Here is a 16,490-nt window from a genome sequence, read left to right on the forward strand (position 1 = left end):
TGTCAAACTTTGAAACAAAAGACAAGTTGAGTGACATAAGAGAGGATAATGGCAGACTTTTTTGACATCGAAGACAATAAGAAACAGAATTATGCCAGGCGTACAATAGAGAAGACCAAAGAAGAGCTGGTGCGCTTCATTTGTCTTTCTGATTTACCATGGGCTATTGTTAGGAAGATGTACTTCATAGGACTTCTCCGTTACATTGCCCAAGAAGAAATATCAGTCTTGTTTGTTAGGGCTATCACGCGAAAGCGTTTTCTCTCTATCAAGATATGAAGAAGAGCATTTGAAGAAGATTGGCCGACGTTGCACGAGTGTCATTAACACTTGACGCATGGACTTTGGAAAAAAATATTGCATTCTTAGGTGTGACTTTGCATTGGGTGAACTTTGAGTGGAAGTTGTGCGAGCGTGTTCTAGGCATACACCAATTGAAGGGGTCCCACATTGGAGAAAACATGAGTGCATGCATCCTTGAAATATAAGAGGAATTTGACTTGAAGAAAAAGGTAGGGGTTACTTCATTAAATAGGGTATCGCTGACTTTTTCTCTGTTCCATTATATTGACGATGCAATTTACGCAGGTGTGTGCAGTGACCACAGACAACACATCGAATAATAGAAAGAGGATGAGTATTTTGGACAAACATCTGAAGTTAGTGACCCCTTATCAGTGCAAGCAGACATGTGCTTTGTGTTGCACACGTAATAAACCTTGTGGTCCATGCGGGGATGAGCTCCCTACGTGTGATAGAGGCGACATCAGAGTCACTAATAATAGATAGGATGATATGGCTGGTATGAATGATACACAACAAGCAACACACTTGCTGCATTCAGTACATCTGCACTGGGTGATGTCATACTCCGGCTCCAAGAGATAGTCACAAGAATACGAGGTTCAACACAACGTGAAGAATGCTATACAGCGTTATGCAAATAGTTTGGCCTACCTAACCATAGAAAGATTCCCTTGGACTGCCCAACAAGATGGAATTCTACGTACGACATGCTAGTAGCTGTTGTCGAGAAAAATGGATGTTATATATATCATTGTGTTGAACCTTTTAAAGAAACAAGTGTTATGTGATGAGGAATGAGAAATGATTAAGGAGTTTGTGGGTATATTACAACCCCTTCAATTGGCTACTACAGTCGCATGCCGATCAAAAGCACCTTCAGAAAATGAGGCCATTGTTCTCCTCAGAGCAGTGAAAAGACACTTGAATGGTGTCATGAGTGGTATTAGAGAGGGAAGGATATTACGAGTCAACAATGTTATATCCACTAGACAGCGGACATTAGTGTACAAGGCTTGTGAGGCAATGAAAACCAAATGAGCAGATATGCATCAATCCTCACTTGCAACCAAGCCTTCACTGTTGCTACCCTCGTTGATCCCTTCATGAACCTACAGTTACTTGACCGTAACCACCGGGACAAAATAGTCGAGTATGTGCAAAGCTTATTGCATAACCTTGAGACCACCGGCGATGGAAGTATGATTTGTTCAGATTCTTCTGGATGTTTTTGACCGGAGTGGATGTCTACAGCTTTCTTCAGTGAAACACTAAACAAGTTGTTATCAGACAGTGAGCAGACACCAACAATTAGTCCAGGGGCACGAGCTTGATTAGTACATGAGCTCACCTCCTCTCAAGGGGACAGAACCATTGCATTGGTGGAAAGTAATATGAGAACACTCATATCCAAGGTTCGCAATGGTTGCAAAGGAATTCCTATTGACGTACCACAAATCAGGCATGTAAATGAAGTCATTTAATGAAATGAAGATGCATTTTTCTGTTAAATTCCATGTTTGTGCAATTTTTCATCCATTATGCAAAATGTCCCATTTTTAATGAGTTTTTGCATTGTTAAAAAAGTATTATCAAATTATTTGATTTAGTAGAAAGAAAATAATAAAATAGTAAAATAAAATAATAATAGTAATAATAATAGTTACAGTAATAATATATATATAAGAAATAAAAAGTGGGCTCCTAAGGGAGCAGCCAATGCACAGCCAAAACAAGCGCATAATAGGCGCCACCCGCAGCCACAGCCAGGCCGCAGCCACGGTGGCCCCCCCAGCGCAGACGCATCCTCGCAAGCCCCTCACAACAGCCCAAAAGGTTATACTTTGCCAGCGCCCAAGGTAAGTAGGAGTTTATTTCATTTCATGTTGTTTTGAACAGCAAAATTTATATATGGTTCGCACTTTTTAAAACCAGCAATATGGGGTTAGTAACATTATTTTCAAAAGTGATCGGATCGGGCCAAGGATGGGCCAGAGTATGATCGCGGCCCATCAGGCTGCGATCTTAAGAAAAATAGTATAAAACCAGACCAGGCTTCGAGCCAACCTGGCCCGAAGCCTGTATCAGTTCGGACTTTTAGTAAAACAGAGATATAATCTTGACCGTTGATCTTCTCTTTGAAGATCGAATGGTCAGGATCAGTTTAATATGTTTTCTCTTTTCTTTTATTTCTAGGCAACAACTCAGCGCGGAGCTTCGACATGGACGAATCGAAAAGGGGCATGTAGACACCTGAAACTAACGTGGCGCAGCTAACAGTGCAGGGTCCACTAGACATAAAGAGGGTCCATGGCTACGATTTAATTGTAGCCGTCGAACCCTCTTATCTAATATCAGACGGTCGAGAATCATTCGACCAATTTTTTTCTCCCGCCGCTGTATCCATCGCTGGAGACTTCACTCCGGCGACGAGAAGGTGGATTTCTGCCGAGTCATCACCGGCGACGACGGCGGAATTGTCCCATACCGGTCAGGAAGGTCATTGGACCATTCCTGACCTATAAAGATGATGTAAATCGCCTGAAAGGGATCTTTCGCTGTCAAATTTGAATTGCTTGTTTGAAATAAAAAACGACGGAGGGGAAGATCCTCTGTCTTCTTCTCGTTTCTCCTCAGTCTCTCAATCAACGACTGTGATAGATCCGTGGTCTGAAAGGAGATTAGTAAGAGAGAAGAATGGAAGAGAGAGAACGAGATTTCTTACCTGAAGGACGACGCCACCAGAACGGGGTCTGGAGCCGTCAGCGACCTCCATTCATCGTCAAAATCCGGTAAGTAATTCGATTTTACTTTAGTTTAAATTGATATATCATCTAGTATAAGAGAGGATTGAGGAATCTTCCTCAATCCATTTCTCGAAATCGAAGTAATTCGATTTCCAGCAAAAGAATAGAAAGAACAGAAAACTCATTCATGTGTTTCCTCAAACACTTGATGTGCTTGTCTTCTAAACAATTTTTACAGAACCATTTTAAATATTTTTTAAACAAATTAAAAATCGATAAAAATATATAATAAAATCTTGGAAGATAAAATTCCTACTCTATAAACATCATAAGATAAAATACCTAAAAAATCATTCTCGTTCCTTATGAATATCCATATAAATCCATTTTCTTCGTTTAGGCATTTTATCAAACTACTTTCCTCCGTGTATGGACCCTTGAAATTCTCCTACTAAACGACCTCTACAAATTCGCCAAAATTTTCCTAAAATCATTCACATTCCTCTACTACAAACATAGTTTAGGCCTAGATAAAATCTTTAGAGATGACTTCCTTTATAAATCACTACTAAATACTTCCCTGTTCTCTTTTAGACATTACAACAAACACCTAGCGGTGTTTGTTCACTCTCCAACTCATTAATTGAATTTGACTCTAAGAGTTAATCCCTTCGGAGACAACCTTACTCACAACTATACATCCCTTAATTTAAATTAAAATTAAAATTTAAAAATTAAAATTTTTATTTGATGGAAGTGAAAATAATAACGACACAAAATTCACACCCCATTTTTGCTTCATCACCTATCGGTCTCCGTGAGGAGTGCGACCTCTGAAAGATTCTTCTCTGCCGGTCGTGCTGTCATCAACTACAAGTGTTCCTGGTTGAAATCAAAGAGCATCAAATTCCTAATGACACTCAAGTGTTGGTGGCGAGCGGATGACAATGATGACAATGATATCAAGCAAACAGACGAAGATAGCGATGAAGACCGGAATGTTCATTAAGCTCATTTCTTCCTTCAACTTGTTGAACCATTTATACATTTGTTTATGTATTGAAACTAGTTGTGGCATTTATTCTTCAATTAAATCTTAACATATTTATTTATGCCAATTAGTTAAATTAAGAGGACTGACTAAAATAAATGTTCATTTTAAAGACTAAATACTTATAAACAATCTATTATTACTATTCACAAATCTGATGACCATAAACTATTATTATTGTCACATAATTAGTAAAGGTTAATTTCATAGTATTAAATAATTTATTCAGAATAATTATTGAAGAAGATACCAAATGACGATAAACTATTTTATTTTAACAGTTTATTATTTATAAAATATTTACTCATGGAACAGGAAATATTTATTGTATATTAGTAAAAATATTTGTGATGGAAATTAAACCATGAAATATCCATTGTATAAAATAATGAATATTTTATTCCATATAATTATCGAGTACATACCTAATGATGATAAACTATTTTTATTGTGATGTAACATGAAATATTTACTAAAAATATTTGTGATGAAAATTAAAACATTAAATATTTACTGTATATAGTAATACATATTTTATTATGAATAATTATCGAGTAGATAAACTATTTTTATTGTGACAATTTCATAGTTGTAAGAAATTTACTCATGGAACATGAAATATTTACTGTATATTACAAAAAATATTTATGATGGAAATTAAAACATGAAATATTTACTGTATGTAATAATAAATAATTTATTCCAAATAATTATCGAGTAGATACCTAATGACGATAAATTATTTTTATTGTGACAATTTCATAATTTTAAATAAATTTTCATGGAACATAAATATTTACTGTATAATAATAAAAAGTGGTGAGGGAAATTAATCCATTAAATATTTACTTTATAATAATAAATAGTCATGGAATCATAATTATGAGAATTTTTTAATAAACCTGGAATTGATAATGTTATCATTTGTTGTTTAATTTATGTAATTAGCACGTTTTATCCATTCAAATAGTTTAAAATAGGGTTTTTATAAAATATTTACATCTTAATTATTATTCCACGTGAATCCTGATTTTTCCCTATTTTTAGAATTTTCACAATTTTTGGGCAACCTATTTGAGGAAGAAATGATTTTTTAAATAAAAAAGGGATACAATTATAAGGAAAATAGGATTTCCAAGCAATTTCTAAAGTCGGAGGAACTTTTCTTAAAATTGTGTTACAAACATACCCTCAAAACAGCTCTCGGTCGGGCGTTGCAGGCATAAATATGCAATAAAAAAATTCTACGGGCCGAATCAAATAATACCGCTTTTGTGTAAATCTGTGCGATGTTCGGTGCGAATTACCGCACAAATTCGCACCGGGCATGGCATAGTGTCTTTTGTGAGTGCGAAAATTCGCTCAAACTGTGCGAATTCTTGCACCACACTGCACGACCATCTCTAATACTACATCCTCTTCTCGTCCACCCCTGAACCCTCCTATGGCCCTTATATACTGTCAACCCTGAGTTAATTGCTTGTTTTCTCAAATATATATATTTTTATGAAGAAACTCAATATCTAATAATATATTAAAAATTTAATCCCAAAGCTCTTTAATATAATCCCAAAGTTTTAACATTGTCAATATAATATTAAAAAATAAAATCAAGTACAACACGAAGACAATCACCTATTTTCTTGAAAGGAATTATACGTCAACCTTTAATCTCAAAACTCTTTTATAATGGTAAGATAAAAACCAAATCTAAACCCGTCAGTAGTACAGAACTCAAGCTCAGATTATATTTCTCTCAAACTCCCCCAAATTCACTTTTTAATGCTAACTATATTACTATACATTTTTATTCCGACCGAGTTCTTTCCGCCGCGATACACAATACGGTTAACTCTCCAAGTTTTTTCTACAAAAATAAATTTTGCTTACTCGGTTTAGCAATTTTCGGTTTATTTTAAACGAAATTCTGGGTAATTTTTGGAAAAAAAGAAGGTCCCACCGAGATTTGAACTCGGGTTACTGGATTCAGAGTCCAATGTCCTCACCACTAGACCATGGGACCGCATATGTTTAGAAGATTTAAATTTTTTTCTATATAATAACGTATTACGTTCTTCCCCCCCCAACTTACATTTTTAAACAGACCTATCATTGAGTTTGGCCTTACTCATTAATTAAAGTACATTTACTCATTAAAGAAAGTATATTTACTCATTATAGAAAGTGTACTTTCTCATTAAAAAAATTTTCCGCAAGTTTGACCTTTCTCATTAATTAAAGTATATTTACTCATTAAAGAAAGCATATTTACTCATTAAAGAGTGTATTTAGTCGTTAAAAAAATATTTTCTCAATTCAATAACTTATATTTTGGAAATTAAATAAAAATATATTTTGGCCATTAAAGAAAGTATATTATGCCATCAAAGAAAGTATATTTTGTCCATTATATAAAGTATATTTTGGCCATTAAATAAAGTATATCTCGGCAATTAAATGAAATATATGTTGGGCATTAAATTAATGTATATTACCTAATTTTATTCAGAAAAAAGTTATTGCTATCGACATTGTCAACTCATGATGTCTTGTTATTCCTTTCTTCTTCCCCAATAAATACGTCGATTGGAGGAGTCGTCGATCGATCGATCGAGGAGAGTGGAGGGGGAATGCAGTCGCTACAGCAGAAGGCGGCCGAGTGGAGCGGCGTGGCCTCCGCCGACGCCTTCTCCATCGACGAGACGAATCTCTTCCACAGACTCGGCCTCCAGACCTTCGTCGATCTCTCCACCGCCTTCTACGACAGGTCCATAAATTCTCCTAATGCGCTCCGTTTCTCGTGATTATGCAATCTAATTTAACAAATTTGACCGAATATTATCGCTTTGCAGCATGAATTTATGATTTTTCACCGCATAGGCATCTTTTGATCATATACCTTTCTACTGCCTTCTAGGAAAGGTCCATAAGTTCTCCTAATCCGCTCCGTTTCTCGTGATTATACAATCTAATCTGACAAATTTGACTGTATATTATCGCTTTGCATTTTGATTGTACACCGCATAGTTATATTTTGATCATATACCTTTCTACTGCCTTCTTGGAAAGGTCCATAAATTCTCATGATGCGATCGGTTTCACATGATTATAATTAATTTCTCGTATAATTAATTTTCAGCGCAGATCGCATTAGAGTTTGATTGTATACCGCATAATTATCTTTTGAAATTTTATCTCTCCACCGCCTACTACGACATGTCTATAATTTCTCGTGGTGCGCTGGGTTTCTTGTGATTACGCTTAATTTTGATTGCATCTCTGATTATTTTTTGACTGTACACCACACAAGTATCTTTTGAAATCGTATGCAACGTAAATATTTGATTTTATACTGCTTAAACGTATTTTGATTATACTCCCGTCCACCGCCTTCGATTACAGTTCAATTATGGCTTATCCTGCTCTGGGTTTCACATATTTATACAACGTAAATTTAATTGTGATTATATACCGCACTTGACTTTCATTACGTTTTGACTATGTACATCTAGGACAGGTCAATAATACATTTTTTTGATCTTGGTTTCACATAATTGTACTGCACGAATAAATCTAGATTTTTTTCTGAAGAAAGATAAGGGAGATCACACAACATCGGTGACCCTCCCATGGTTTAGATCTTGAATAAATCTCAATTATTTTACCGGAGGTCACGCACAAACAGATCTAAATTATAAACCACATTATTATATTTTGATCATATATCTCTCCTCTACCTTCTGTGACAGGTCAATAATGCCTTCCCAATATCTCTTCTTTTTGAAGAAATCCTTCACAAAATCTTGTTACTGAATTCACATAATTATACCACAAAAATTGATAACACCGCGTAATTATCTCAGTTTTGGCGATGGCAGGGTGTTTGCGGACGAGCAACTATGGTTTAGATCCATCTTCGGAGAGTCCAAGAAGGAAGATGCAATTCAAAATCAGTATGAGTTCTTTGTGCAGAGAATGGGAGGGCCTCCTCTATATTCTCAGCGGAAAGGTAGCCTGAATTCATACTGATTTCTTGTGTCTTAGTTTTTTCAATCATTCTGTTCATACATAAAGAATACAGATCGTCATCTTTGTCTCGAAGGGAAATCGTCATCCATCAGAAGAAAATAGAATTAGTTACTAATGTTAAAATCCATTGGATCATGACATATCTCTCCACTTTCTTAATCGGTGAAAGTAAGATCTTGCGACTATCTTCAGCCAGATTATGATCTTGATACAATGGTAGAATCATGGCCACAGTTTAGAGTTTGAGAATTATTTTAGAAATGAATAAGAGCGAGGGTATTTCTTGATGAATTCTCATTCTCTGGGGCCGTATTTTGTATGCATTTTGGCAGGACATCCGGCTCTAATCGGGCGCCACCGGCCTTATCCTGTTACCCATCAGGCAGCCGAGAGATGGTTGCACCACATGGAGCAGGCATTGGATGCAACCCCCGGCATCGACCCTGATTCTAGGATCAAGATGATGAACTTCTTCAGGTCTCTCTCTTTCTCCCTTCCATGATACACAAGCTCAACCCTATCTCTCTCTCTACCTTGACACACAAACTCAAGCTTATATCTCTCTCTACCATGACACACAAACTCAAGCTTATATCTCTCTCTACCATGACACACAATATTAACCCCATCTTTTGCTCTATAACATGAAACACATACTCAACTCCATATTTCTCTACCTTGACTCTCAAACTCAACCTTATAACTTTCACTACCATGATGCACAATATTAACCCCTTTCTCTCTACCATGATAGAACGACTAAACCTCATTTCTCTCACTACCATGCTTCATCTCTCTCTCTCTCTCTCTCTCTCTCTCTCTGCCACTTGAAGGGCTATATCTCTCCTTCTCCCTAATATACCTGTAAGTCTCTCGGATAGATTTTTCCTTCTCTCAACTATATATTGATGGGTAGCTCTAACTCTCTCTCTCTCCCTTAACCATGTACAGACATACCGCATTCTTTCTCGTGGCCGGGGACAAGTTGAAGAATCCGGCGGATTGAGCTAACCTTTCCCACAAACAACTCCACTGGCTACCAACCCAGGTGAAAAGACTAAGCCGTCAAAGTCCAGCTATAATTTCATCTGTCTCATGAGTCACCTCTCATTTTACATGTTTCCACAGAGCGAAACCCATAATTTCATACTAATTAATGCCAGTTAAACTGCAAGTTATGCACGTGTAGAAACTGCATTTGATTTCCTTTCTAGAACATCATTAGAGTAAAGTCATAGACTAACAATAGAAAAAGAAGTGCAAGTTAGTAGGCTGATACTAATGGTATCCGTAACCAGTGTTCATTATCTTTTTTTAATATCGTCTGTTGTCCCTTCTGGAACATCATTAGACTAAAGTCACAGACTCATAAAAAAGAAGTACGAGTTAGTCACATGAAGAAGTTGATATGATCGCTTGTCCTTTCTAGAATATCACTAGAATCGGATATGAATTTTAAAAAATGTGCAAGTTAGTCGCACGAAGAAACTGCAATCAGTGAGCATTTATCATATCATCTGATGCCCCTTCTAGAACATCGCTGTAGACTAAAGTTGCAGGCTAATAAAAAAGTTCAAGAGAAATCGATCATCTTTTTCCGGTTCATTTATTTGGGTTTTAAATGAGTACATACATGTTCATAAGCGCGCTGCATATGTTTCCTTCTTCATCATTTTCCTGGGGGGTATTATTTATTTGAAACCCTTCATAAGTAGGAGAATTGGACTTGGGAGTTAAAGAGGTTACCTTAGGTAGTCAAACGGTTTGGAGCGGGGGGGGGATTGAAGTCACATGGACGGAGCGGTCTCAATAGCGAACAAGGAGGAGCTCTGGAAAGGGTCTAGACCGCTGGGAGAAGGGCCATCTTGCCCTGTCATTGGCCTCGCCAGCCCGCCGTACTCGAACGGACCTTGGGAATCCTGCATTCCATCGCGATGTTAGTTTAGTTAGGCGCGGCGCGCGTTGGAAGAGAATTTCAATAGGTTTACTTACCCAGCAGAAATTTAGTAATCCCAGAGCGGAGACTGGTTGCTGCTCTTTCGGCGGTTCTTCGGATTTCTGATCCTGCCACACAAGAAAGTAGAGAATTGAAGAGAAAAAAAGAAGCACAAACGGAGACTGGGAAAAGAACGGGAGAAGCGGTGTAATGGGTGGATGGACTGAAAGATCATCTAGACCGATTTACAGAGCTTATAGATCAACTAGATTGAAGGAGAAGATAGATTGATGTATATCAGAATATGGTGCGAGAGAAGAATAGGCGAGAGCAGCTGGGTGGAAAATTTGGACTGAGAGAGAGACTAATAAACCATGCATTCTACCGACGAGCCTCTTTTGTTTGAATGAAAATAAGATCAACTTGCCAGATAAACCCGATTAACTGGTATATATTTGTAGAGAGAAGATAAAAGAGCGAAATGAACTAAAAGAGAGAAAGGAGACAGAACCTGAGAAATCTGGTCTTTGCAAGAAGCTGCCTTGGGGAGGGGGAAGGCGTGGCGCGTTTCCTCTGCTTCCCAGATGGAAGGAAGCGCCGGAGGCTGAGCCGACTCTTGGTTCCGAGCGATGTAGTTGGCAATCGCCACGTCAAAAGAATCGCTGTTGACAACATGCTTGCCGCCCGTTCCTTCTGTCGGGTTCACGTTCGAAGTCTCTCCCAGCAGTTGCCCCACGCTGACGCCTGTCACACAGTCAGCCCAGGATAGCAGACTGTTACCTACCCCTTCTTTGACCTGCCGCACGACCAAAAAATAAAGGAAAAGTTCAATATATTGCAGGAGGGAGGCAAGTACTTGAGAGATTATCCTCCGGGGGAGTACCGTTCTGTCGGATCCCGTTTTGTCTTCAAACCTGCTTCTCTTGGCGGATCTCTTTTCTCTTGTTTCTGTTCGCCGAAGCTTCTCCGTTTTGCAGCGCAGACCGTACCTTTTATGTAAGAAGAAGAACCTGGCTTTATAAAATTATAGAAACACGCTCTTTTTTCCTTCCCTTTTTTGTTTAATTAAGAACACCCAAGAATCTGTCGATGTCTCTACCTACCTTTTTTGTCTTTGTACAGTGCTCCATAGGAATATAAACGAAAATTTTCTTACAATTATTTCCCGAATTAGATTTTTTCATACGATTCAGTCGAAGAAAAAGATGAAGAGTTTTCATTTCTAGTTTTGCGTATTTCAGACTTCGTTTTAGATGTAGGGCCAGAATTTAGGTGAAGTCAAAATATTTACGCAGATCCTCTTTCTGGATGCTGCAAAGGAAAAAACTACAACCCGTTTCCCAAAAAACAATAAAAATAATTTCAATTATAATATTTCCATGTTTTCTCTTCAAATTTATAATGAGAACTTTTTTCAGCCAATTCAATCGATAACTAATATGTTTCTTTGATTTCAAATTAAAAGATCGTCTTTAGTCAATACAATAGAGAAAATACTATTAACAGGATAGAGAAAAAAATAATTAATGGAAATTTTAGTCCATATCAGAGCATCGAGGGAGACAATCTTAATATCATAGATCAGGGAATTTCATAATCCCAGTAACATGAATAAGAGAATCAGAACTAAAAGAGGAAAAAAAGCTATGTTTGAGAGATATCGGACAAGATAGACAAAAAAAAAGTATAAGGTATTCAAAAAAGATTCAGATAATCCACCACAAGAAAACATATAAAGAACACCTATTTAAAGATCAAGAAAGAAGCTTTCCCTGATAATTCGTATTAAAAAAATATTCCTCGAATATTAATGCTTTAGAAGACCACATTTGTAGATTTTTTTATTGACGTAGATTATTCAATATTGAATCTAAAAAAATAAGCCAGAAGCAAAGGGTGGAAGGCGTACTTCAAGCGAAATACGTGCGGCCGTCCGACAGCCTCGAACACGTCACCGGCGCTGGTCTGCATATCGTCCGAAGTCCAAGTCCGCCCATGAATGAGTTCAAGTTCTGCACAATCGTATGGGGATAGCACGAGCTCGCGAGGTGCTCTGAAAACGGCCCACTTGGAAGTGAGATGAGCCAGAACTGACCCTATCTTCTTCCTGGGCCGTAGAGTCAGCTCCAAGTAAGGATTATGACCGCCCTGCGCAGTTTAAAACATAAAGAGCTCAAAACTTGCAAAGAAATATAATGTAAAGTTTTTCTTTGTTTTATATTACCTCCAGAAGTAGTTTGTGGATTTCGTCGTCGACGGGGAACAGCTGAAGTTTGAATTTGTGAGAGGAGTGATGGGGAAGTGGTCCGTGACATTTGGATTTCTCAGATGCTGTTGTTTGGATTTTTGATGATGGTGTTGATGATAATTTCATGGTAGAGGTTTTCTAGACAATCCTGCACACAATTTTAAAAGTTTTAAATTCTGATTTCAATTAAATCTGGCATAATAAGGCACCAGAGGGTGTGGTTTCGACATTCATCTTTTCTTAAGAGGTACTGAGGAAAAAATACTTAGGTTAATGCTAATAGCCAGAAATAAGATGTAGCCAAACAGGTAGGATGTCATACATAGTGTCAAAACGTGAATTATATCGGGTTATGAAATACTGCCATGTTAGCAAACGATTTTCAAGAAACTGAATTTACATTATGGGTATTTTTAAAAGCTGTTTCTACATGGCTTAGGGCTTCGCGCATGGCCTATGCATTTTTTGGGGGTATCCTTCGCGTGCCCGACGATTTTCTTTCGCGATAACTTTCCACATGATAGCATTGATATCAAGGGTTAATGTCTGTTTCTAAAATCAATTTTGATGAGATGTGACTCTTTCCTTTGATTAAATCAATCCTTCAAATTCAATTTAACGGGATGAACAATAGCGCATGTAACTTTGACAACAAAAAAGCAATAATTTCAAGAAAGACGAAACAACTATGAAATCAAGTACGCGAAATTCGGGAAAATAACATCCAACTTGAGAGACAATTCGCACATTTCGAATATCATTCCGGGACACATTCCGGATCTTCAGCAGCAACAGATACTTTAAGACCGTCGCAGAATTAGAATTTAAATGCAGAATTTGGATCAGTAAACTGCCCGGAAAATATGATCAGATCACGATAAAAAAAGAGTAATCGCCGCATCATGAGGTGGCGCACGGAACAAAAATAAGTAAACAGCCTGAGTCAGACGCATGAGAAGGAAAACATAAAATCAAAACCTTCTTCCGCCGGGATCGCTCGGTTCCTCGCGCACAGCGGCTCTCCGGATTGCGACCGACGATTGCTGAAAAAGATCAACAGGGAGATTACTAATCAGCAAGTCATCGCAGTTGAGAAGAAAGAGAACGTGCCGTCGCCGGATCAAGAGCCCGCGTATTTTGTCGAACCCCTGGCGAAGAAATGACTCGAAAAAGACCACTTCGAAAAATTTCTCTGGTATTTATACAGGACGAAGAGGCGGCTATTTCAAAAAATTTTCGTTCCCGCCTTTTTCTAATCTGTTCCACGTCAGCACGGCCCCCCGGGATGACGTGAACAAGTCGAATTGTTTATAATCGTCATCGTCATCCATCGATGATGGGTGAATAATGAGGATGAGGGGCAGCTCTAACTGGACGACTACGGAAGTGTGGAAGTATTTTACTGACACTGTCGCCGTCGTCCATGGATGACGACCAAATGACTTCTAACTAGATGACTACTCGCTAATGTAAAAAGTCAAAATAAATAAAATGAAGCGGACCTCCATGTATGAGGAATAATGTATATTAAAATAATCTGGGATGTCCATCTTGGAAAATAAAATTTAATATTCTAAGGGTTTCATTACACTTAGCCTGAGTAAGAAGCTCCTTCCTGGGTAGACACAGATACATGTCACCTGTCCGCTTCGACCTGAAATCTCTACTACTATAATAGGAATACATGTACCCTTCTGGCCTCTGATTGGCTGACAAAAGAGTGAGAGAGAAGAGAGAGAGTGAGACCCTGGAGAATACATATCAAGAGAGATCAAGAGAGAGAGCGAGTCATTTTATCGATCCGCAGCCGTCTTATACCCGTCGTTTATCAATCAACTGTCACGATGAATTATCAAAGCGCATTCCTTTCTAGCCGTCGGATTGAATTCTAGGTCAAGGTATAACGTTCCACTGTGCCCTCGCTCTTTCTCCTACATCTCTCTTCATGTTCGTGGAGGCTGGCCGCCAAACCCTAGCGTGTGCAACCCCGCCGGCGCTCTCGATTATACTCACCTCTCCTACCCGCACGGCATTCTCCTTCTAAAAGTTCACAAATTTATCTTGGGTGATCTCTCTCAGGAACGCTAATTAGAGGTAATCGACATGGCCGAGGGGGCGAAGACTGCCATCATCCCCGAGTGGGTTATGAAGAAGAGGAAGCGCGTCGAGGCGTGGGCATCTGCCAAGAAGAAAGATCTCAAGCAGCAACAGAAGAAGAATGTGGAAAACCGCAAACTTATTTTCAGCAGGGCTCTCCAATATGCCAAGGAGTACGAATCCAAGGTGGTACATTCATAAGATGGCATACGGTTCATTAGATAGTTTGAGATTACCCATTTCGTATTGTTAATCTCCTGATTTCTTTTGGATTTTTAGGAAAAGGAACTGATCTAGTTGAAGCGGGAGGCCAGATTGAAAGGTGGACTCTTCGTTGAGCCTGAGGCTAAGCTTCTCTTTATCATTCGAATTCAGGGGTGAGCGCAAGTCTTTCACAAGAATTACCACTGCTATTTTATATCGGAATCTATAATGCTCTTTGCACCATTTCTCTATTTAATTTTTTGTCTGTTGCACACATTAGTTCCTTTCACGAGTCTGAATTTCATCAGCCTTTCACATAGGACAGATGATTTTCAATGGCCTTATTTTTTTCCATCTTTTAATTATTTACTAAGGTCATCAGTGCTCTAAAGAATGCCAGTGCATTTGATTTGGTCAGATTCTTTGTCATCAAAGGAGTTGCAATCATCGGCAGTTGAGCCAATTCTTGCCCAGTATGTTGTAGGGTTGAGTTTGATGTGTTGGGCACGCAGCCGAGAGACGAAGTCGCTGTCGAGAGACTGACTGAGGGGCCCTAATTTTTTTCCTTCTCTATTGCCCTAATTTCTGCCAAGCGAAACCACCGGATCTGAATTAAATCAAATGTGTATCCTCAGATCTGCAGACGATACTGCGCAGAAGTGGAAGAAGAAGAAAGAGTGGAGAGGGGTCTATTTCCCCCTTTTCAACATCACCATTGCTTAACATCAGGCGGTCTTGCTCTCAAGATATTAGTAAGTTCTTCCCTTGGATCAAATGAACGACACAATCGGTATTTTCAGCATCATCAACTGTGGTAATTTGACAGGTTTGAGTTTGATTTCAGCTTTGTTCATCTTCTTTTTAATGATGTAAGGTGGCAGCCGGCAGAAGAGACAACATCGCCGAGTAAAACTGAGGTGAAAGGGTTCTACATAGTCGATGCTGATGTCCCAGCAGATGATTGGGTCAACAACGAGTTAAGAATTGACGATACGAGTCAACAAGGATAGCATATGTTGACATGAGTCAAGAAGTGACCACATTTTTCAGCAATGAGTTATTCAGAATGTATTTTATGCAATGATTTAATATTGGTTCATCCTTTTTGTTGATTTTTGAAGTTTTTCAAAATCTGGCAATGATTTATTGTTAACATTTATGATTTAAAGAATTCTTTAAATCATCACCAGATTTACTGTCCTGCTTCTTCATAAACTGATTTAAAGAATTCTTCATAAACTGATTCCCTTCTCTCCCAGGATGAGGACGGCCCTACTTTCTCTCTCTTCTCTCTCTACCCCAAGTGAGCATTGCGAGCAGGCCCCACTAGTTAACATAGAAGAGAATTATGATGAAAATCACTAAATGATAAAATATATTCAAAATTAAATCGAACAATAATACCACCAAAAAATGAACACAAAATTTTGGTATAATTCTTAAATACCTAAAAGCCGGGTGGTGGTGGGAAGGGGGAACCGCCAGGGATTGCATTTAGTATAAAGTATTTCAAGTTTAGTGTATAAAACATAATAACTACTTTAACAAAATAGTCAGTCATTGGTTCTGTTTGACTGAATCTGGACAGGTCAGCCAGTCCAGCCTACAATGATAGGTTGGCAGACTAAAAAATGGCAAACGCTATGGGTGAAAATGAGAAGATGATGTCTTAGGATGATGAGGCTAAGACAATCTATATTTTTCATCTCTCTCTCTCTCGTTGTCATCACTCTAGTTTATCATCTCTCTCTGTTGTCTGTCTAGTTTATCATCTCTCTCTTGTTCCTCATTTATCTCTCTCTTGTTTCTCATCTCTATCTTATTTCTCTCTCTCTCCCTCTCTCTCTATCATGTTGATCATCTCAGTATATATAG

At 38.2% G+C, this 16,490-nt stretch overlaps 2 protein-coding genes and 1 non-coding gene across 5 annotated transcripts; 1 reads left to right on the top strand and 2 right to left on the bottom strand.

Annotated features, from left to right (window-relative positions):
- Nucleotides 1-6,052: 6,052 nt before the first annotated feature.
- Nucleotides 6,053-6,124, bottom strand: TRNAQ-CUG (transfer RNA glutamine (anticodon CUG)). The gene has a single exon. It is a non-coding gene; the product is annotated as a tRNA-Gln (tRNA).
- Nucleotides 6,125-6,659: 535 nt separating this feature from the next.
- On the top strand, nucleotides 6,660-9,308 carry GLB3 (hemoglobin 3). 2 transcript variants are annotated; one of them, XM_078571953.1, is made up of 4 exons: nucleotides 6,660-6,868; nucleotides 7,965-8,110; nucleotides 8,463-8,607; nucleotides 9,082-9,308. In XM_078571953.1, the coding sequence occupies exons 1-4, from the start codon at nucleotides 6,732-6,734 to the stop codon at nucleotides 9,134-9,136; spliced, it is 483 nt and encodes a 160-aa protein (XP_078428079.1). In that variant the 5' UTR covers nucleotides 6,660-6,731; the 3' UTR covers nucleotides 9,137-9,308. The 2 variants fall into 2 exon arrangements, with proteins under 2 accessions (XP_078428079.1, XP_078428080.1); XM_078571954.1 differs by having other exon boundaries at nucleotides 6,664-6,868; nucleotides 7,980-8,110.
- A 393-nt stretch (nucleotides 9,309-9,701) lies between these two features.
- Nucleotides 9,702-13,484, bottom strand: LOC144700535 (TSL-kinase interacting protein 1-like). 2 transcript variants are annotated; one of them, XM_078571950.1, is made up of 8 exons: nucleotides 13,425-13,484; nucleotides 13,293-13,357; nucleotides 12,291-12,462; nucleotides 11,976-12,214; nucleotides 10,950-11,055; nucleotides 10,578-10,862; nucleotides 10,123-10,194; nucleotides 9,702-10,049 (listed from the first exon to the last, which is right to left on the bottom strand). In XM_078571950.1, exons 3-8 carry the CDS (start codon nucleotides 12,438-12,440, stop codon nucleotides 9,918-9,920), a joined length of 984 nt encoding a protein of 327 aa, XP_078428076.1. In that variant the 5' UTR covers nucleotides 12,441-12,462; nucleotides 13,293-13,357; nucleotides 13,425-13,484; the 3' UTR covers nucleotides 9,702-9,917. The 2 variants fall into 2 exon arrangements, with proteins under 2 accessions (XP_078428076.1, XP_078428077.1); XM_078571951.1 differs by having other exon boundaries at nucleotides 9,702-9,807; nucleotides 9,877-10,049; nucleotides 13,293-13,480.
- Between the last annotated feature and the right edge of the window lie 3,006 nt (nucleotides 13,485-16,490).

This window comes from Wolffia australiana, chromosome 3, assembly GCF_029677425.1.
Source record: "Wolffia australiana isolate 7733 chromosome 3, ASM2967742v1".
NCBI classification, from domain to species: Eukaryota; Viridiplantae; Streptophyta; class Magnoliopsida; order Alismatales; family Araceae; genus Wolffia; species Wolffia australiana.

What these genes read in the sequence shown, in the direction of transcription:
- GLB3 (XM_078571953.1), top strand. Translation starts at nt 6,732, where the DNA reads ATGCAGTCGCTACAGCAGAAGGCGGCCGAGTGGAGCGGCGTGGCCTCC. An exon ending in TCCACCGCCTTCTACGACAG is followed by an intron (nt 6,869 to 7,964) that starts GTCCATAAATTC and finishes TAATTATCTCAG; the next exon opens with TTTTGGCGATGGCAGGGTGT. An exon ending in TCTATATTCTCAGCGGAAAG is followed by an intron (nt 8,111 to 8,462) that starts GTAGCCTGAATT and finishes GCATTTTGGCAG; the next exon opens with GACATCCGGCTCTAATCGGG.
- LOC144700535 (XM_078571950.1), bottom strand. Translation starts at nt 12,440, where the DNA reads ATGAAATTATCATCAACACCATCATCAAAAATCCAAACAACAGCATCT. An exon ending in TCCACAAACTACTTCTGGAG is followed by an intron (nt 12,215 to 12,290) that starts GTAATATAAAAC and finishes TAAACTGCGCAG; the next exon opens with GGCGGTCATAATCCTTACTT. An exon ending in CCGCACGTATTTCGCTTGAA is followed by an intron (nt 11,056 to 11,975) that starts GTACGCCTTCCA and finishes CTTACATAAAAG; the next exon opens with GTACGGTCTGCGCTGCAAAA.